The sequence below is a fragment of the Phaseolus vulgaris genome, chromosome 8 (assembly GCF_000499845.2).
Source record: "Phaseolus vulgaris cultivar G19833 chromosome 8, P. vulgaris v2.0, whole genome shotgun sequence".
NCBI classification, from domain to species: Eukaryota; Viridiplantae; Streptophyta; class Magnoliopsida; order Fabales; family Fabaceae; genus Phaseolus; species Phaseolus vulgaris.
Genome location: NC_023752.2, coordinates 60,623,517 through 60,644,710, shown reverse-complemented (window position 1 = coordinate 60,644,710; position 21,194 = coordinate 60,623,517). Strand labels below are relative to the sequence as shown.

General features: G+C 31.7%; 2 protein-coding genes and 1 long non-coding RNA gene across 5 annotated transcripts; 2 read left to right on the top strand and 1 right to left on the bottom strand.

Moving 5' to 3' along the window:
- Positions 1 to 3,683: 3,683 nt before the first annotated feature.
- Positions 3,684 to 6,241, bottom strand: LOC137826528 (uncharacterized). The gene is made up of 3 exons (XR_011083530.1): positions 6,115 to 6,241; positions 5,604 to 6,021; positions 3,684 to 5,140 (listed from the first exon to the last, which is right to left on the bottom strand). It is a non-coding gene; the product is annotated as an uncharacterized lncRNA (long non-coding RNA).
- On the top strand, positions 4,062 to 5,989 carry LOC137826526 (INCREASED PETAL GROWTH ANISOTROPY 1-like protein 1). 2 transcript variants are annotated; one of them, XM_068632516.1, is made up of 5 exons: positions 4,062 to 4,727; positions 4,835 to 5,151; positions 5,240 to 5,351; positions 5,514 to 5,645; positions 5,728 to 5,989. In XM_068632516.1, exons 1-5 carry the CDS (start codon positions 4,062 to 4,064, stop codon positions 5,860 to 5,862), a joined length of 1,362 nt encoding a protein of 453 aa, XP_068488617.1. In that variant the 3' UTR covers positions 5,863 to 5,989. The 2 variants fall into 2 exon arrangements, with proteins under 2 accessions (XP_068488617.1, XP_068488618.1); XM_068632517.1 differs by having other exon boundaries at positions 5,514 to 5,598; positions 5,728 to 5,937.
- Positions 6,242 to 8,318: 2,077 nt separating the features above from the next.
- Positions 8,319 to 20,942, top strand: LOC137823858 (6-phosphofructo-2-kinase/fructose-2,6-bisphosphatase-like). Of its 2 annotated transcripts, XM_068629163.1 has the most exons (23): positions 8,319 to 8,624; positions 8,723 to 8,786; positions 9,021 to 9,316; positions 10,861 to 11,052; positions 11,667 to 11,849; positions 11,989 to 12,084; positions 12,341 to 12,439; positions 12,554 to 12,583; positions 15,333 to 15,386; positions 16,184 to 16,237; positions 16,356 to 16,433; positions 16,517 to 16,608; positions 16,696 to 16,753; positions 16,838 to 16,912; positions 17,845 to 17,892; positions 18,125 to 18,222; positions 19,571 to 19,646; positions 19,720 to 19,782; positions 19,874 to 19,965; positions 20,095 to 20,163; positions 20,252 to 20,315; positions 20,400 to 20,465; positions 20,678 to 20,942. In XM_068629163.1, exons 1-23 carry the CDS (start codon positions 8,448 to 8,450, stop codon positions 20,753 to 20,755), a joined length of 2,202 nt encoding a protein of 733 aa, XP_068485264.1. In that variant the 5' UTR covers positions 8,319 to 8,447; the 3' UTR covers positions 20,756 to 20,942. The 2 variants fall into 2 exon arrangements, with proteins under 2 accessions (XP_068485264.1, XP_068485265.1); XM_068629164.1 differs by lacking the exon at positions 10,861 to 11,052 and having other exon boundaries at positions 8,340 to 8,624.
- The last annotated feature ends 252 nt before the right edge of the window (positions 20,943 to 21,194 follow it).

Sequence of the window (21,194 nt, the reverse complement as noted above, 5' to 3'; positions counted from 1 at the left end):
TAATTTGAAAGGAACCTATTCCTTTTCGACCTATTTTTAAAAAAAGTGTTTTTTATTTCAATAATATATATATATATATAGTATTTTAGTAAATGCATTATTGTTATGGGTGAGAAAAAAATATATAGAGGTGAAGGAAGAAAATGTGAATAATAAAGTAAATAACTCAATCCACCAACTCATAATTTTGTTAAAAGATGGAAATATATATTTGTTATCATTGTTAGGTTGTTTTATAAACTTAAATCCTCTCATTTGGCTTCTTGAGTTGTTTTGGTGAAATAAGAAAATGAAACTTTTTTTTTTCATTTATAGTATTTTATCCTCCCTGGAACATGCATTATTTTTATTTCATTAATTCACAGATTTACCTACCAATCTATTTGTAGTGGTAGACACCTAACGAGGCACACCAACAAAGGGCAAAAACACGTGTAATTCTTTTCCAAAGTTACTACTTATGTGACTGTCAGAAAAATTGTTATTAACATACTCGTACACACAACTTCAACTTTATTAACTTTTATAAAATATTGTTTTTTATAAAAAAAATAGAATTATTTATTAAATTATAAAAATATTAAAATTTGATAATTTTTTTAAAGAATTTTTCTAAATGGTCATAACTTCTAATATATAAAAGTTCAGATTGAGACCCTAAAAGTTACTCGAATTAAATAAGAAATTCAAATTTATTTTTAATTTATAATCTAAATAATTGGTAGTTAAAACCTTAACAGTTAATTAGATATCAATTTAAAAATTATTTAACAATAATATAAATTAATTTAAAAACTATTTTTTTATCTTTAAAATAATCTTTAATTTAGTCACTATAACAATTAATATTTTTTATTTTTAAAATTAATTTCTACTTTAATATTTTCTTGTTAGTGTTAAACTAACATCAATTACATTTATATTTACCACATTGCTAGTCAGGACTTTTTTCTATCAACTTTTTATTTTTTGTCGACCAAAAAGTTTTCATAGCTGACATTGGGAAAACAATTTTAGTTAATATTGGTTTTTCTAGTCAATATTAGAAAAAATTCTAACAAATTTTTGAAAAAAAAAACATTGATGATGTTGATAAAAACTAATTATTATAAATATCGACAAAAATAAATAACCATATTGTAAATGGCGGTGGATTGCCCAAAAAATCAAACAATATAAATAAAAAAAAATAACTTCTATTAACATCAATAAAAATCCTATATAATTAACATCAACAAACAAATAGTAGTTGTCCTAATATTGGCCTGAAAGTTTTAATTAATATTGATTAAGATAATTGTAACCTATATCATCAAAAAAATAATAATTATAATTGATATTGTTTAAAAAAAAATGATATGATTCGAAATAACCTGAATTGACCTAAATTGAAAAAAAAATGTGTTTTATATTAGTCAAGATCAAGAAAGTCTTACGTGACATTGATTATGAAACAACTCTAACCTAGAATGAATTATGATACTCAAATCTCAATCAAACCAACAATGTCTTAATCTTAGTCAAATGAATGACTCTCCGACAAAAAATGAATTGAGAATAGATTATGATACACTCTGATACTATGTTAAAAAATGAAATTTAAGTTGAACTCAATTTCTAAGTGAGATTTATATTTAACTTTATATATGTCCAATATATTAAAATATAAAAATTGAATTATTTTCATTATCATATAAAATAGACTTATTAATATGTCATTCATTTAGACTAAGGCAGAATTTAATAAGGCAAAATTTCTTAAGAAAAGTTTTATAACCCAATTTTTGTGAATGAAAAAAAAAAATAGAAGGAGAAATGACATGAAAAGTTATCAACTAAGTTTTCCAAAAATATTATTTCACATGAATGTCACAATAACAAAAATAAACAATAACTTTTTTTTTTCTATATATCTTTGTTTCATCAGGAATGGTATATGCACATATTTTTTTGTGGATAAGAAAAATATAGTAAGGTTTGGATATAAAAGATGCAAGGCTGGAAAGTGGGGCTACATAGAAACATTGTTGAAAGTTTCATTATTTTATATCTTAGTCTTCCATGTGTTGACCTAATATTCAACTTCAATGCGTACATGCTAGCCAACTATACACCTCCAACCGCTCAATAAATGTTTACAGAAAATTATAGCTGTTATGGGATCTTCTCAACAATTCCCAAATGCTTCAACACTTCTTCCCTCCTTTTAAGGCTATCTACATATCCACTTTTCATTATTTCTTCTTTCTCCAACTTTCTCTAAGTTCATACTAAATTTTAAATAATGCAACTTTTGTAATGTGTAATGCTGGTGGGAAAATCAGAACAAATTCTCTATCTTTAGTGTAGATACAAAATGAACACTTGTGTAGATAAAAGAAAAATAGAGCAAATAAAATAATGACATTGAAGATTTTTAACGTGAAAAACTTTCTCAACTTGAAAAGTAAAATGTAAAACTCAGAGATCTAATACAGAAAATGTATCCACTATGAAAGAAAATTACAATGTTTGTTTCTTTCAGGATAACACTCAATCTCACCCGACAAAGATGAAATACAATATTTCTCTACCATCTCACTAGGATTTATAATTTTACACTATGGTGGATATCTATTATCTCATTTCTCTTTATGTTGCTCTTCTCCCTCGCTTGTCTTTCTTTTTCCTCACAAGTTTCTTTATATAAAGAATGAGAGGAAGATTTATCACATAAAGAGATAGTGGATAATTAAAGTTTATCACATTTTCAAAAAAGATATAATTCTCAGTCTTTTGAAATGTCCACCATTAAATATATTCAATGGATCAGTTATGAAGATTTATGTTCCCATTGAAAAGAGATTTCTAACATGAGCTACCAACCCCAATAGAAAAAAACACATACGTTGTTTCCTAGAAGTTGGTAGTTTGATGATGAAGAGAAAGGGCATAATTTAATATCTGAATTCTAAGGTTTTGAACGAATACTTTAAGAACAATGTTTCTGATTACTTCCACGTTCTTCACCTAAAGCATAGGACCATGGACTCAGCAGTACCAATCTACATCAATTTCACACTTTCGATTGTGGAATGGGTAGAAGGTGTGGTGATTTTAAGACCATGGAAGGAGTAGAAAGTAAGAAAAAGAGGCAAGGAGTTCTGAAGGGGCTTTGTGACAACATAATTATTTGAGAAAAAAAAAATGTAGATATCATAGGGATCTTATTTGGTATGCTGTAGTTATCACCACCTTTCCTTGTGAACATTTTCACCCTTCCATGAACTTGTCTATAATGGGATACATTTTCCTACCTCCTTTGTCCTCTTTTTTCATTGCTTCACAAGCAAAGAAATAGCCAAATGCCATTCAACTAGAAGAAGGGCACTTCTCAAATGATGAAAACAAGGCAACCATGACCATGGAGCTTGCATCATTCCCCAATGAGATGTAAATATGAAAGAGTTCCATGTAGATAGATAGGTATGTTAGGACTTCAAAACCAGTTTGGTAAATAATAAATCTGAATTGAATAAGAGTCAAGAGTGGAGATGATTCAAAAGTAGAAGTTTATGAGACAAGACAAGCATATACTCACCAAGGCCAAATAACCTCACTCAGCATAGGTGTATGTATCAGTAACCCTCAAAGATATGACACTATAACAAATTAGAAAGCAAGAAATCTCACCCCGAAAAAGATTAATCTAAAATCAAAAGCATTAAAGTAGAGTAAATTTGACCAAAGAGTTTAAGGTTGTACCTAACATGGCACTCTAAGTGCAGCTATCACATACTAGAGCTGCCATCAAGCCCAAGTAATCTCCCATCCCCCATAAAATTTGATACAAAGAAATCATAATGAGTCTTTATAACAAAGTGCATTAAAGTAGTGTGAAATGTCCTAAGCATCCTTATCAAGAACATTGTCCCCCTCATGTCCATAAGGCCATTGGAAGCATTTTCAGGGGCATTCTTGCAGATTTAACTCCTGCATACCAACCTTACTTCAAAAGCAAGACCAAATTTAGAAGAATAACAAGCCATCAAATTGGTAACCATATTATAGCTATCTTTCTGATGAGGGAAGCAGAGACAATGCTACAGGAAGAGAATGAGTCTGAGATCACTTCTCTCAGGAAAAAACTTGAAGTCCACATGGCAAGAGAAGAGTTACTACAGAAGGAAAACCAGGAACTCAGAGAAGAAGTTGGGCGCTTAAAGTCACAGGTAATTTCACTTAAAGCACACAACTTGGAGAGGAAATCAGTTCTATGGAAGAAGATACAGAAATCCATGGATGGCAACAACAATTCAGAGCCAATTCAACTTAAAGCGTCACCAGTTCAGGTAATCACATGTGAAAAGAGTTCATCAGAAAATGCAAATATACATACAAATCCAGATTTTCAAGACTCAGCACTTAGAAAAGACAAACCAGCAATAGCAATAGTACCAGCTCCTCCACCAAGACCTTCTGCAGCCCTCCTTCTTCCTCTGCATAAAAAAGAGAAAGTACTTAAAGTGCAGCCAATAGCACCACCACCACCTCCAACACCACCAAAATTATCACTAGTTGGGCTGAAAGCAGTGCGCCGTGTGCCTGAAGTAACAGAGTTGTATCGTTCCCTTACACGAAAGGATGCTACCATGGAAAACAAAATACATTCCAATGGAATTCCCACAGTTGCTTTCAGCAGAAACATGATTGAGGAAATTGAAAACCGCTCAACATATCTCTCAGCTGTAAGTTTAACCCCAAATTTCTCAATACTCATTTTCATTGGTCAAATTTTTAATGTTGATTAATCTTCATATGTATTTTCATTGATACTATGCACATTCCTGGACAGATAAAATCAGAAGTTCAAAGACAGGGGGAGTTCATCAGTTTCTTAATCAAGGAGGTAGAGTCTGCCTCATTTCCAGATGTTTCTGAGGTGGAAGCATTTGTGAAATGGCTGGATGGGGAACTATCTTCATTGGTGGATGAGAGGTCAGTGCTAAAACATTTTCCTCAGTGGCCAGAACAGAAAGTGGATGCACTGAGGGAAGCAGCTTGCAACTACAGAGATCTGAAGAATCTTGAATCTGAAGTTTCATCCTATGAGGACAATCCCAAGGAGCCATTGTCTCAGACTCTCAGAAAGATACAAGCACTGCAAGACAGGCGAGCATGTACAAAATTTAGAATTTTCATACTAAAACTTTTGAGTAATACATAAAATCAATTGAAAGTGCCACTTTCAAATATGCAGGTTGGAGAGAAGTGTGAGTGCTAAAGAGAGGATGAGGGAAGCTATTAGCAAACGATACAGGAATTTCCATATCCCTTGGGAGTGGATGTTGGACTCAGGCCTTATTGGTCAGGTAGACAGTTGTTTATGCCTTGAGACCATAATATAACACAACTTTTTAAGCTTCAGCCAGAATAGTATGATTTCAATGACCCAAAAAATTCATACCCTCTATGTTATATTAGCATCAAAATGAATTGAAAGTTGAAAGGCTTTATCTTGTTATTGAGTGCAGATGAAGCTAAGTTCATTGAGACTGGCAAAGGAATACATGAAACGGATAAGCAAGGAACTAGAGTCAAATGAAGTTTTGCAGGAAGGTAACCTCTTTGTACAAGGAGTTAAGTTTGCATTCAGAGTACACCAGGTAGAGTAGAGTACAATCCTCATGAAACACCCTTAAGTTAACATTTCCTCTTCTCCAACTCATCAACCACTATGCCTTTCAGTTTGCAGGTGGCTTTGATCCTGAGACCATACAATCATTTCAAGAACTGAAGAAGATTGGTTGTGCTATACCAAGCTATAGTATTCTGATTAAATGCCCCAAACTTGTTAAAACTTGCCACAAACCTCTATCTTAACTTCCATTCTTTTCCCTTAATTATTTGATGTACACACATCAGCAGCGGAATTAAGAAATTGTATATGCTCCTCTCTATGTAATTTCCTACATGCTTTCTTAATTATGCAAGAGATAAATTCTCATTAGAGTCTTCGTGCTTCAGAAAGCAAACCATTCCCTGCATGAACACCATATAATACTCAATATATAGGCTGCACTGCATGATATATATATATATATATATATATATGTGTGTGTGTGTGTATTATACCTATCTGCATCTGCATCTGCATTACAATCAATCATTTTAAGGCACCAAAATAAACTCTATAGCAAGCATATTTTAGATTTGAGTATTTAAGTGTATAGTTAAACATAGAAAGAATGTTAACAATTAATGTAAGATACTGATATGTTAACACCACACAGTAAAATACAGACACTTCATATATTAATAAACTAATGTTTTAATAATATTTTATTTATTTTTTAATGTAAAATATTATTATATTATTAAGAATATTTATTTTTCTGGAGGGCAGTTCTGAGGTAGCTTATCCAAACATCTAAAGAATGTGGTTATTGTTTGTTTGACGTCATCTCGGAACAGGACACCACGTTTTCTTCGGACATCTTTATGATTTCTTTTCATACGTAAGACGAAAATATTATTTAATTTTTAAAACATATAGTTCGGAATATATAATTTAGAAGATATTTTTTAAATTTAAAAATATTCTTTAATTTAAAATGTATTTTTTAAGAGACATATTTCACATTATAGAATTTGGGAAGGTATTTTTTTATTTATAATTTGAAATGTAATATAAAAAAAAAATACATTCTGAAATTCTACAATTTTTAAAAGATATTTTTTTTTATAAAAAGGTATTCTGAATTTTACAATCTAATTTTTTTTTCAAAATATATATATTTTGAGTTATAGAATAAAAATGTATTTTTGGAAAAATAATATTAATAGAATATAAAGTAAAATTGAGGAAGAAAACAGCATAGGCCATTTATAACATCTGAGAGGGTACTTCATCCAATAAAATAGAAACTTGAGTTTTGTGAAGATCATAAAAGAAGCAACAACCACTTGGATAAATCTCTTGGCTAGTTAATATAAAAGTGTAAAAAAAAAGGTGAGTTGAAGGATCTTGGTGAAATGCCTTATAAATCACTAGAATGCTTGCACCAACTATTTGGATGAATCATTCTTTTAAACTTTATTAATTTAATCCCATTTCTTTATAAACAAGCTAATATAATATAATATTATTATCTATCAAATTGTATTAACCATGTTACCAGAATGATATATAACATAATCAATGAAACATTAAAATAGTTCCACGTATTTCCTTTAGCAAGATACAAATACGATTCATAAAAATGAAATAACTCACTATTTGCATTATAGATAATTATAGATAGACATTGTTATAACTTACTTGATGGTCGAATTTTTTTTTACAAATTTAGTTTTGACATAGTACTGAGAGTGATTAAAAAAAATGAGAAACAAGTGAAAAAGTGAAATAATGGTTTAAGATTGTAAGATTATAATAATTATGAATTTTTTATTTTATTGTCTACTTAAATTTTGTTTACATGACATTCCATAATATGTCCATACTAATTACTCAATGTAATAAAACCATGTTACCATATAATTCAATTAAAACATCATCAATAAAATTTAATAAATACCAGTGAAAATACAGGCTTGGTATTGTGAATGTTTGATTTTTTTTATAATAATAAATACAATTAAAATTTGTCACATTATTATTATAATAAAAAGTAATTGCTAACATATAAAAGTAAAGTTATACTAAAATATGTATAAGAAATAATTATTTGTTTTTATTATCTATTTATAACAAATATTCATTAAACTACTTGAAAGTGTATATCTTTTTCTTATCTGTCCGATTTTTAAATTTTTTAAACAAATATATATACATAATGCTAAATAAAATTAGTGTTTAGTTTTCATAATTACTTGAAAAATTAATTAAAAATTATTATTAATAACCATTATTATTATTTGTTTATTTTGTAACAAGTAAAAATATTTATCACAATTTTGAAGGTAAAATAATAAGAAAATGTGTAAAATTACTTTGTTATTATTATTCCTTGAGTCTATGAATGTTCAAAACAATGAAGATCAGTTTTTGCAATTGAAAATATGGAGGTAAAAAGTTGTAGAATTTCATTATTTAAAAGACATGCAATTAAAACTAACAAAATTAAACCAATTAACTAAGAAAATGTTAGTTTCCTTCTTAATAGTAATATATTAAAAACCAGCATTATTTATATAATGAATTAAATTAATTTACTGTTTAAAATGTTATTTATTAATTTAAAGGCTAGTATGGTTGTTAATAATATATATTAAATGGGTTTTCAAATCCTCAATTTTTAATTGAATATATATTAAATGTAATAGCATTGGTGACAAAATGTTGTAGGTCCTGTGACACTGCAAAGAAGGCTTGGATAAGGATTTTTTAACACACACATCACCATCTATTCTGTTTTGGTTGCTCCAGCTACGGTTAACAAACTGTCACAAACTCTGAAGAATCAATGGCGGGTGAAAACGAAGAAGAACGAGATGGCCTTAACCATACGCCGTTACGAATCCCCGGATTGCTTTATGTTTCGGTGAAAATGGAGAATCCCAATCTCACTCTCTCCGGAGACCTTCTCCCTCACGTATCAGGCTCTTTCCATTTAGGCCCTTCTTGGGATCCTTCCAAAGCTGTAATTTTAACTCTCACCCATTTCATCATTTCATTCCTTTTATTCTGGGTCTCTCTTAGTTCTTCTTATTCTTGTTGTTTTTGGAGCCAAAATTTCAGCTTTCTATGGAGCGGGAATCCGCGACTGTGTGGGAGTTGAGCTTTGTTGTTCCACCTAATCATGGTAATGTTTCTCACCGGCTTGGTGTTTGCTTTTCATTTTAAATTAGTTGTATACTTGTATGAAGAACTGAGGAAAAGAATAAAAAGTGCAATTTTTTACTCTGAGCATTTGAATGATAGCTTCACTTAGATGGTATTAAGGTATCTCGAAGTTCAGTTTTGGTGATTGTCTTGCTATCGTGAAAGGGTTGCATGAACTGCATTCTGACCTGAAGTGTTGGTTTGGGATTTTCAGAAGCTTTAGAGTTTAAGTTCGTTTTGAAGCCCAAGTGCATCGATAATCCTTGTTTTGTTGAGGAGGGTTCAAGCCGAGTTCTAGTTGGGGGAGCATGGCAAGATGGTGACAGGCTGGCTTTGTTTAGACTTGATAATGATCAAGTTCTTGAGTATCGAGTATTTGTGGAAGCAAAAAGGATATCTCCCTTTGATCTTGCAGCTAGTTGGAGGGCTTATCAGGAGAATTTCCGTCTATCGTCTGTACGCGGGATACCTGATGTCAGCATAAATTCAGAACATCAGACAGGCAGTGAGGTAAGACTCCAATTATCAGTTTTCTTTATGTTTGTGACATTAAGAATCAGGTAGTCTTTAAGAGTCACCTTTTTCTTCATCTTTATTTTGAAATTTAGATGCTAACTTGTAAAAAAATCATTTAATTTCTACTTTACATTAATGAGATCTAATGGAGCGGTGGATGAAATGGAGGAGTGCCTCGAGTTACTTGTGACAAAAAAGGCAATACTCAAGCTTAAAGGAACGCTATAAGACTTGTGATGTCATATGGAACTGAATTATGGGCCATTAGAAGCCAACAGGAAAATAAACTCAGTGGGATAGAGATGAGAAGGTTAGGCTAGATGTGTGGACGTACTAGACAAGATAGGATTAACAATGAATGCATTGGAAATAAAGTTGGGGTAGCACCTGTAGTAGAAACAAATTGGTAGAATCTCATCTTAGGTGGTTTGGCTGTGTGTGGAGATGACTTATAGAAGAAGCCCTAGTAAGGAAAGTAGATTATATGATGGAGGGCAGCTTATGGCTCTTATCACTGGAGGTAGAGGGAAACCAAGAAAAACTATATGTGAAACCATTAAGATGGATGTAGAGGTTTGTAGATTTAGTTCAGTATTGAGCATCATGGTGCTGTTTGATGCGTGTAGCTAACCCCATGTAGTGGGGAAATGCTTGATTTGTTGTTGTTGTAGTATAAATGAGGTCTTAAATCTTGGCTTTGATTTACTGTCTGTTCAGTGTACTTCACTACATTGTAGGTAATTAACTCCCTGCTATAAGGAAGAGTTATTTGAATGTTGTGTCTCTAATGCAGACCACACTGTATGTATTTATACTGATTTACAGAATCAAATACATTAAATTCTTTCCTAATAATCAAGGATCAATGATCCTAATTTCTTAGAATCTGTAATAGCTAATGATTAACAAACTGTGACAGCTAATGACTAATTACATTCTCACAGTAACTAACAGAGAATTCCTTCTCCACTTCTATACCAGAAGTCCTATTTATACAAGGTTGGGGAACTGTCTTCTGTTATAGATTAACGTCCACTAACTCAAAACAGAAAACCTAATTAACAGGCCAAAAGATAGAAAAGGTTTAAATCTCATTTTGCCCCTTCTCCTATATAAAATTTGAAAAGTTTAATTGTATTCAATGGTTCTTGATATCTAACAGTTTCTAACCTTGGTTTGTGTAATAGTCCAACTAATTTCTCCTCTTTTTGATGCGCAATCAATTAATTTCTCATTTTAGCTGAGAGCACACTAGTTATTTATGACTCGGGATTTTTCTTTAATCTCAGCCAATTTTAGTTGTCATTCCCTTCACGGACAGGTAATTTGTTCTGTATAATTTTTCTAATGTGATAGTGCAAAATGGTTATCTCACATTACCAATGTACCATAACTTGTCTGATCATGTATCTCAACTGATGCCCTTTATATGCTACCCTCTTTTCTCTTATTCCAACTCTTGGTTAATACTGTGTATGAAACAACTTTTTTCAAACAATTACCATGTACCTTATGCTTAATTTTTATGTTTTATTCAGAACATCTCATCTGCGAATTTAGAACTTGATCTTGAGCATTATATTGTTCCATCTCCCTCAACTTCTCCAAGTTCAGCACTTGTTTATGCTGCTAACATTACAGAGAATCCCAGATCACTAGGTGGTGGGTCTGCCAGCTTTTCATCTTCCATGGGAGATGACGGTGTTCCTATGATCAATCAACCAGAAACAGTAAAGGCTTAGCTTTCAAATTCACATTTCAAATTCATAATTATACTTTCTAGAATGAATTGTTATTAAAACATGTTAAGATCAGTCCAGAGATATTTTGATGTTACTTTGTTGAATGTTGGTGGTTATTTTGCTATATATTCAGAAGTCTTTTTCCAGATCCAGAAGCTGTGATCGATTTATAGTTGTATTTGCCTTAAAAGACTTTCATTGGTTGAGGATGTAGATTATTTTGTTTTATATATATATATATATATGTGTGTGTGTGTGTGTGTGTTTTCCTTTAATAAGAAGAACTAAAGCTTTTTTTTAAAACTGTTGGAAAGTATATCTCCAGTTTAGAGGAAATATATCCTATTTTTGTGCCAGCTTCTTTGTTGCTAATAATTAGAATTTCATTTGTATATTTTCTGAATTATTTTCCTGTATTACTTGTTTCATGAGTTACAGATTGTAGATCATTATATAACCAACTGGTAACTGCACAAATGATGTTTAAACTACAAAATGTCTCTTGAGGTTATGAGAAAAATAAAAAAGAATCTAGTGGATTATATGGATTCCTGATCATGCAATATATCACATCTAATAGGCTATCTTGATGTTCCAACTAGGTGGAGGAGGTTCATGCATCTGATCAATCTAAGGTGTACCAAAGTCCTGGAATGGTTAAATCGCAGTCTGTGGGAACAATTTCGCATCCGCAAGTTGACAGGGGTGTAGGATTTCCCAGACTTGTAAAATCTTCTAGTTCTAATTCGTTCACTACAAATTTTAATTTGGATCCTGGTACTGAGGTTTGTATAAATGATTTAAAATATTTGTTTTTTTATTTCCATTCCACTAGATTAATGTATGTTGCATCATGCTTTTCAATTGAGGTTATTATTAACAAATAGTTGCTTCTGCTCCCCCACCATTCTGGCTTTATAATAGAATTCAATTCCAGCCGCTGCTGGAGCTGTTGCAGCTGCTGCGATTGCTGATCAGATGCTAGGTCCCAAGGAGCATAGGCATTTGGCGATTGTCATGGTAATTCTTGCTTGAGTATTAATTGCTTGTAAACCTTTTTAGCAACACTTTGTTATCAATTTGCTTTGGGATTTGAGTTGAAGTTTTGAGTGTGATTCAAAATGAGACTATTAACTTGTTGGGATAAACTACTTCATAAGTATATAACTCGAGAAGTTAGTATTTAAGGAATAAAATGCCATGTTCCCATTTTCATCTGATTACAAAAATAAAATATTCGAAAATGAATAATTTCTTACCAGCTTCTTTTTCATAGGTGAGTTTGCCAGCTCGAGGCAAGACTTACACTGCAGCTAAACTTACAAGATATCTTCGATGGTTAGGTCATAATACAAAACACTTCAATGTTGGTAAGGTTGTTCACATTCTTGACTCATCGTCCTTAGTAATCAATAGTCTTGTTGTATCTAATGGAATACAGGAAATATTTTAAGTGTGAATTTAACACACTTATGTTTCATTTGTGCAGTATCGTCGCCTTAAGCATGGTTCCAGTCAGGTAAACTTAATGTAGTAGAATTAATTGAAAAGTTTATGCTTTATCATGTATTGTTTATCTACATTATATTGAGTGTGAAATAGTTTAGACCTAATTCAATCCTACAAAATTGGCTTGTAAGAGGAGGATTGTCCTCATTTATATATTGTATTTCATGGAGGAAGAACCCTTGAAAGAAGAGTTTTTCTCCTATAAGTGTGTGTCTCAAGTGTAGAAATAGCTGAAAATTTGGTTTTAAAGTTTTTCTTTTGTAGGAATTGGGCCTTTCCAACGATGGAGTGTAGAAAGAGACTCTTAAGCTCTCAAATAAATGAACGCTTAAGCATTCATTGAAACTTGTTCATTTTCTTCTCAGGTTTGGCTTGAGCTGCCCCAAATGGGTAACCTTAAGCCCAAACAACAAACTTCATTTTCTCTATTTTGATGTCCATGAAAGCTCTATCGTCCTTTGAAATTTGATCCATCAAAACTAACAAAAAATAACAAAGATCAAGTACCCGAGGAAATCTAAATTAAATTTGAACTTAAAGAACAATTTATTCAAAACTGAATCAAGATGAGTCTAGTTCAGTTGTTGAGCAGAGTACGTGAGTTGTTGTAAGCTCCTTGACATGTTTTCAATTCTTGTATGTAAAAAACGATTAAAAGAAGGACAATTAAAGTTCAAAAGCATAAGAGATGTCAAATAATTGCATCCAAAGTACTCTAAAAAGTATGTATAGATGACAACTATCACCACATTGCAATCAAAACAGTTTACTTGATATTTTTCTTTGGCCTCAATTGGTTGCTGTATCTACATTTCTTTTTGCTTCAGTTCACAGCATGCGGGTAAAAATTTGTGTAATTGTTTTTATTAATGTTACATGTATTTTTTATTACATAATGTATTGTACTGATTGTTATAAAAATTTATATGGTTTATGTTAGTATAGATTGTAGAGGATTTGGAAGTGGAAAATAATTCCAGTTTGTAAGAATTCTTTATCTAGAGATTGTTATTTTTCTGAATTTTAACGAGTGACATGTATGGGTTCTGATAGTTGATTTTGAGGATGCGATAATTTAAGTTTAACTAAGATGAAGGTACGTAGTTGGTTAAGTTCAACTGGCAGCATGTTTATTCTCTGAACTATGACAGTATGACAGCTAATGACAGCCGAGGATATTTACAATTTACTATACTTAATAATCTCTCTAAATACCCATAACTATTTGTTAAGCACTTAAGAACTTGGGAAACTCACCCTTAAAAGTTAGATATTAAGGGAAATAACCAAACACTTAAATACTCCATCTAGCATGTCATACTTCTCCACATGGGACTTAGACACCCATATGCACTACAAGAAAATTATTAAATTAAAAACAATTTTAGAGACAAAAAATAATTAGTCACTATGTTGACTAAATTAGATATTATTTAAAGATTAAAAAAATTATTGGTATCTAAAGTAGTTTCTATTATTAATAAATAGTTTCTAAATTGTTATCCAATTAGCTACCAAGGTTTTAGGTACCAATTTAATAATAGTTAAAACCTTGGTAGCTAATTAAATATCAATTTAGAAACTATTTATTAATAATAAAAATTATTTTAGATACCAATAATTTTTTTAGTCTCTAAAATAATATCTAATTTAGTGATTAATTATTTTTTTTCTCTCAAATTGATTTCTATTTAATGATTTTCTTGTAGTGATGTAAAGTGAAATAAATAGGGAGTTGGAAGGGGATAAGGCAGCTTTGAATGGATGATGGTTTGAATATTGTGAATGAGAGGTCAACACAAGCATTCTCCTCTTCTTGGCTGTTGGTTTTCTCCAAAAATAAAAGGAAATAAAACTAACGTACCCAGTGTCAAAAGGCTCCTCGCTCATGTATGGGAGAGAGCATTGTATGCATCCTTACCCTTGCATATGCAAAGAGGTTGTTTCTCGATTTGAATCCATGACCAGTTGGTCACCAAGGCACAACATTACTGCTAAGTTAGGTCTTGCTGTCAAACAAAGTTACTTCAAAGAAAAAAAGATGGAAGACTGGAGGATGACATGGTTGATTTTTAACCAAGATTAATGAAGAAACTAGAATTTTAGGATGAAATAAATCTCAGTTCTACGATAATTTATTTAGGGAATGCTTTGATTATAAAAATTAATGAAATAAATAAGAATAGAAATGATCAAGGTTCATTTGCTTTGAACACAACTGTAGTGTAAAATTTTCAGGTTGTTACACCATAAGAGGAGATTCCAAACAGACATAGTTATTTAGGGCTTTTGGTGTTCTGTAATGTGATCAGTGATTGGGCTGAAACAACTGTAATATCATGATATGTAATGTTGCCAACACTATGGCTTCTCAGTGGCAGAAAATGAACCTGACTTAGATCATTGGGAAAATGTGACCAAAACGTAGGGTTACTGTTTCCTTGTGCTAAACTTAAAAATACTGCACACTGAACTGTAAAAATTAAAGATGGGGAAGGGGGTTAGCACTGGCCTATATTCTGGTAAAATAATATTGGGGCATTACCCTAAAAATAGTTGTCAAATCTAGCATCAGCGTTTCTGTGATATAATATAATCTCTCATACATTGCAATGCCACATCTTTTAAATTGTGAACATCACATGATCACTATGGGGTGCTCGATTTTCTCTTTTATGTTAGTTTCATTCTTGGAATTATGATGTTACTGCATTACTTTCCAGGAAAATTTACAATTCACATCATATTCTTCTGTGCAGTTTGCTGATTTCTTTCGAGCTGACAATCCTGAAGGTGTGGAGGCACGCAATGAGGTAACTTCTGGCCAACAAAATTTTTATTTGAATATGTGAAAGAGTACTTTATACTGATTGTTTATACTTAGATTGTAATTAGGGTGCATTTGGAAGAGCTTATTTACCGTTAAACTACAGGAATAACAGATGAATTGGGTAATACAAAGGTTTTATCAGTGACATATCTGGAAGATTGAAATCATGAAAGAGAATGAACAACATGAGTCCTGACACTTGAATCAATGGTCCATCTACCTTTAAACAAATTATTGATAGAAATAGTAGAAAAACTAAACCATTGAAAAAGTGATTACCATCTAGAGTAGACATAATCATACCACTAGGAACAGTCAACCGCGAGACATTACAGTTTCATTCATGATATCCATGGGAGAAAACCAAAAAAATTATTGGAATGAATGCAGAAAAATCACTTCTTATACCATATCAAGGGAAAAATAATTCATTGAATCAAGATGATATTACATATAAGAGAGAGCTATATATAATAGCAATGTAGTAACAAAATAAGATATAATATCTATTATATCTAGAAAACAAAATAACTGATAACATATAATATCTATTATATCTAATTATATTTAATTCTAATAGATAGAGATGCATATGCTTAAAATAGTGCCTCAACTATACCATGTACTCCATGTTTAAATACAACAATATGTTTTTATTATACTAAATGTTGAGATATGTACACTGAACCTACCAATTTGTCATATAGATGATTCTGGTATTGTTAGCTCCTTGTAATCCTTTCTCTATGTACATAGTTTTAATATATCATGTACTACTAGGTAGCGAAGCTGGCATTTGAAGATATGATATCTTGGATGCAAGAAGGGGGCCAGGTATATTCATTATTTTTTAGATAACTTTGTTACTTTAAGCCTTCTTTCAAGGTTTTTTTTTTTTTTTTTTTTCTTTCAAGGTTTGCTTTTTTTGGCTTAAGTTTTAGTTTGGATTTAGGTTGGGATATTTGATGCCACAAACAGTAGCAAGCAGCGAAGAAACATGCTGATGAGACTGGCTGAAGGCAGATGCAAGGTAGATGGGTACAGCCATACATACAATATGAAAATAATTTAGTTTTGAACTCTTCTTATATATCCTTGCATTTTTTGTCACAGATCATTTTTTTGGAAACAATATGCAATGATGTAGATGTAATTGAGAGGAATATACGCTTTAAAATTCAGCAAAGCCCTGACTATGCCGAAGTGTAATGTTTCGTATAAAACTAGTGACATCTTATCTTAATGAGTATGTGGAATTGTAGTTACATACACAATTAGCTTTTCTTTTGCAGACCAGATTTTGAGGCAGGGTTGCGAGACTTCAAAGAACGTGTAGCCAATTATGAGAAGGTAAGTGTTTCATATTTACTTTAAATTTTAATGGCTATTTAAGGTGAGCTTTTTGTTTTAAGTAATGTTGATTTCATGTACTAGGTTTATGAGACAGTAGAAGAAGGATCTTACATAAAAATGATTGACATGGCCAGTGGACATGGAGGGCAAATACAAGTAAGTTTTACATTTAGTTGTCATTCTATGTGGCAAAACTGAACCATTTTACACATGCCATTGTCTAGTTTGCTAGTATTGCTAGTTTGATAATTGATGATATGCATCATGCATGTTTATTGTCCATATAGTAGCTTTTGTTTGGGTTAGTAATAAATAGATTCCAATAGTTTAACTAGATGTAAAACCTTGGTGTGGAAAAAGGCATGGTTTCACTTTCACCTCCAGATTTAAATAGCTTATAACTATTTTATCCTTGAGTCCACTTTGTGCTTTTCGTAATTATTATTTAATCGTTCCCTCCAAGTGTATAATTGAAGGTGTGATTGTTCTTCAAAGAATCAGTGTTAGAAAAGCATGTTACTACCATATGGATGCATTATGTTTATATAGATCACTTATTTGTAGTATCTGAATTATACTATCGGTAAACTAGAAAAGATTCATTACTCACCTCTAAACTGTGTTGAGTGACAAACTCACATTAGAAACGGACAGAGTTAGGCTCTAAAATATGTATTGAACCCTGGGCATCTTGGTTGACCAGTCTGTGATACCATGTCAAGGAACCACCCAATCTAAAAGTTATGCCAAGTAGTAAGGTGTGTATATAAACTGTGTTGTAAATTAAATTATACCATGAGTTCAAATTGCTGGGAGTGGAACTTGAAGGGAGGAACAAAATGTGGCATATTACCATAGCCATATACTTTATGATAAAATGTAAGTCACTTGTCTGTTGTTTAAGGACAGATGATAGTAAAAAACTTGCTCTGTTGAAAAAACTATTGGGAGGCTGCTCTAATATTCTAGAATTTCCTGTTGCAAGTATTTGTGCATCTCCTTGAATTTTTCCATAACCATTTACAAACATGGTTTACAGTGTGACTTTAATTTGTTAATGATCCACAAATTCTATCTTTTTGTTTTAGGTGAACAATATCAGTGGCTACCTACCTGGTCGGATAGTCTTTTTCTTGGTAAGTTTCTTAGAAGAAAGTAGTTAATAACAGTCAAAGCTTTTAACACACTGAAAAGTAAAACAAATGATCAAGTTAATTATAATACTTAACCCAGTAAGACAATATTGAAAAATGTCATAGACCAACTTTTGCTAATGGTTTTTTCTTGAACATTAAGCATATGCCTTCAGCAAATGCTTCTGCAAATCGCTTGTTAGCTTTCTATTAATGATTTGTTATTATCATGCAGGTTAATACACATCTTACACCCCGCCCAATATTACTTACCCGGCATGGAGAAAGTCGGTTTAATGTGAGAGGCAGAATTGGAGGAGACTCTGCATTAAGGTATATTCTAATATTTGGGTTCTATCTCTATTTAGTGTAGTGTTTATATTAATGAGGACACAGGCTTAGAAAAAGGTAGTGTAGGAATGAAAATATTAGTTCTCATTTCTGTTCTGTTTATAAGAGGAACTGTTAGAATACTAAGAATCTAAATTATTTTTCTGTTACCAGTCTTGTTTTGATAAATCTTATTTTGGCTTCTTGTTGTAGTAGATGTACTACACTTGTACATGAACTAGAATATTAGTTTAAAGAGGAGTATAAGGTCAAATTTTTTATTTCACATCGCAATTATTCAAAGTCTTATTATTTAATACCCTCTTTTCTACTTTGCATAAGACCCCCAAAGTTATGGAAGGAACCTTTATGTTCCTTTTAGTAATATTTTTCCTACTCTCAATTGTTGAAATTAATATTGATCCCCTCCTTCCATTTGGTGGCTTTCTAAGAAGCCAAAACTGGGATATATTATAGCTTATTTGCCACTGGTGGGTCAGGTTGGGTTAAAGATGATCCTGATTGTTCTTGGTAACTTCTTTTTAGTATTGTGGAAGTCGCACCATGATATTTATCTTAGTGTTTAGGGTTTAGGGTTTATCTTGGTGTAAATGATTGTTGGCACAAATGGTTCTAATGGAAAATATAAGAAATAGGAGAGAAACAACTATGTTATGGTTCATCTGAGATGTCTTGACAGTGTAGTTGACAGTACCTCAAAAAATAGATTGATAATGATTGGAGATGTTTTTGTATTGGAAAGGAATGAAGCTGAAAAGATGTTCTGACAAGATAGATGACCAATTGGAAAGAATAAAAGTCCTTAGATGATTATTGTCGTAAAGTTCTTGTTTATTTCTCTGGCATTGTTAGGCAATGTCCTTATTGTTTATGACTGATTAAGCACAGTTTGGCCTTGTGTATTAGTGAAAACGAAAGGCTTGGTTGTGAGCATTTGTTCAGACAAAAAATGATTTTTAATTAAAAAATATTTAGAAAAAACGTGATAATAATTATATAAGCTTTTCCCGAATGAAAAACTCTGAACTTGGTGCTGTTATCTAAAGCTAAACAGTTCTGAAAAAGCTCTATAAAAAGCTATTTTACACAATTGTTTTTAAAAGCTGCAACTAAAGGGCCATAATTCTTGGCTTTTTTTTGTCTTGCTATGGCATATCTTTTTGGTACTTAAGGATACATCTCATCTTTAAAAAGTATTAGCTTTTCGGTATTACGTTGTTTCTTTCTTCTTGGTAGGGGTTCTCTTTGTAGTACTACTATGTTTGGGTTAACAAGAATTGCTATGAATTTCTTGTGCCTAACTGGAACACAATGCAATTTGTTTCAACAGTGAGGCTGGAGAACTTTATAAGAAGAAGCTTGCTAAATTTGTAGAAAAGCGTCTGAAATCAGAACGAGCTGCTTGTGTAAGCTTGTAATAAATATATGTGCAAATATTAAAATGATAAATGATTTGTGATGTTTGTGACTGGTGTCTAGATATGGACTAGTACGCTGCAGAGAACAATTTTAACAGCAGGACCAATTGTTGGATTTCCCAAGGTTAGTCTCATCCTTAAGTCAGAAAACATGAATTCACAGAAGTATATATTACTAAATGCTCCCGCACTTTCTAATTTTATCTATATGTTAGATACAATGGCGTGCACTTGATGAGATAAATGCTGGTGTGTGTGATGGCATGACATACGAAGAGATCAAGAAGAACATGCCAGGGGAGTACGAGTATGTTGCAAACTGTAATCTTTCTATTTTCCAGTTGAAAAAGCCTTTGCTTGGTGAGATGGCAATGCTGTTTAAAAATGTTTTCATGTGACCATTGTTATTTATTTTATTTTGCTTTTTCTGCTACAGATCACGCAGTAAGGACAAGCTTAGGTATCGTTATCCTCGTGGGGAATCTTACTTGGATGTTATTCAAAGGTTGATGCATTACTTCTTTTATCATTATTTAGTTCCAAACCAAACTAGTACTGTTTTGTGTAAATAACTTGTATTTATAATAATGCAGGTTAGAACCTGTAATTATTGAGCTTGAGCGGCAAAGGGCACCTGTTGTTGTGATATCTCACCAGGTTTTTCATATAACTTTGATGTAAACTTGCCCATTTATATGCTCTATGGTTGATTGGTTTTAACTCTTGAGTTTCTCATTACAGGCAGTTCTGAGGGCATTATATGCTTATTTTACTGACAGGCCTTTGAAAGAAATTCCAGAAATTGTGGTAATATATTCATACTTAGCTGAAAGTGAAAGATGGAGTTGATGCAAAAGCTCCATCGAGTTCATGACTAATATTGAAGAAATGAACTCTAGTAATTTTGTGTTAGAAGAAAAGAATTTGTGTTAGGTTCACCATCTCATTTTGTGAAAAGTTTGTGTGGATCATGAATTTGCATAAGATATCTAACATATCTGAGGTTTGCTCATTTGCAGGTGCCCCTCCATACAATAATAGAGATACACTTGGGAGTTACAGGTGTGGAAGAGAAAAGATACAAACTAATGGACTGAAAGAATAACTGGAGGAGAGAAGAATCTGGAGAGATAGAATAGATTTAAGTGAACATTTTTGGTTTTATATGATAAAAAATAACTATTATCATGTATATTGTTAAATTCTGAAACCCCTTTTAATAATTTTGATGAGCATCCTTAGTTTCCAGTTTGGAGAATTATAAACAATAATTCCTCAAACAAATCCTGTTGTTTGGTTACATTCTGCATATCCCTTGCATGGCTGAAATTGAAATGCTAAAATTATTACAATCGGGTTCTGAATGAATTTAAGAAGCTGGAACATTTGAAAACATATCATTGAGTGATTAATAATAATAAAATATTCATTTGAGGGAAGAAAAATAGAGCAGGTGCTATGATTTCCAAGTCCAAAAATCCTGTGAATTATTGGTAATGCAGTATGGCAAGAGGACCTTTTGCATGCCTATACTGT

What these genes read in the sequence shown, in the direction of transcription:
- LOC137826526 (XM_068632516.1), top strand. Translation starts at nt 4,062, where the DNA reads ATGAGGGAAGCAGAGACAATGCTACAGGAAGAGAATGAGTCTGAGATC. An exon ending in GCTCAACATATCTCTCAGCT is followed by an intron (nt 4,728 to 4,834) that starts GTAAGTTTAACC and finishes ATTCCTGGACAG; the next exon opens with ATAAAATCAGAAGTTCAAAG. An exon ending in TTGCATTCAGAGTACACCAG is followed by an intron (nt 5,646 to 5,727) that starts GTAGAGTAGAGT and finishes TATGCCTTTCAG; the next exon opens with TTTGCAGGTGGCTTTGATCC.
- LOC137823858 (XM_068629163.1), top strand. Translation starts at nt 8,448, where the DNA reads ATGGCGGGTGAAAACGAAGAAGAACGAGATGGCCTTAACCATACGCCG. An exon ending in TGATCAATCAACCAGAAACA is followed by an intron (nt 11,053 to 11,666) that starts GTAAAGGCTTAG and finishes TGTTCCAACTAG; the next exon opens with GTGGAGGAGGTTCATGCATC. An exon ending in AATCAGAACGAGCTGCTTGT is followed by an intron (nt 19,647 to 19,719) that starts GTAAGCTTGTAA and finishes ACTGGTGTCTAG; the next exon opens with ATATGGACTAGTACGCTGCA.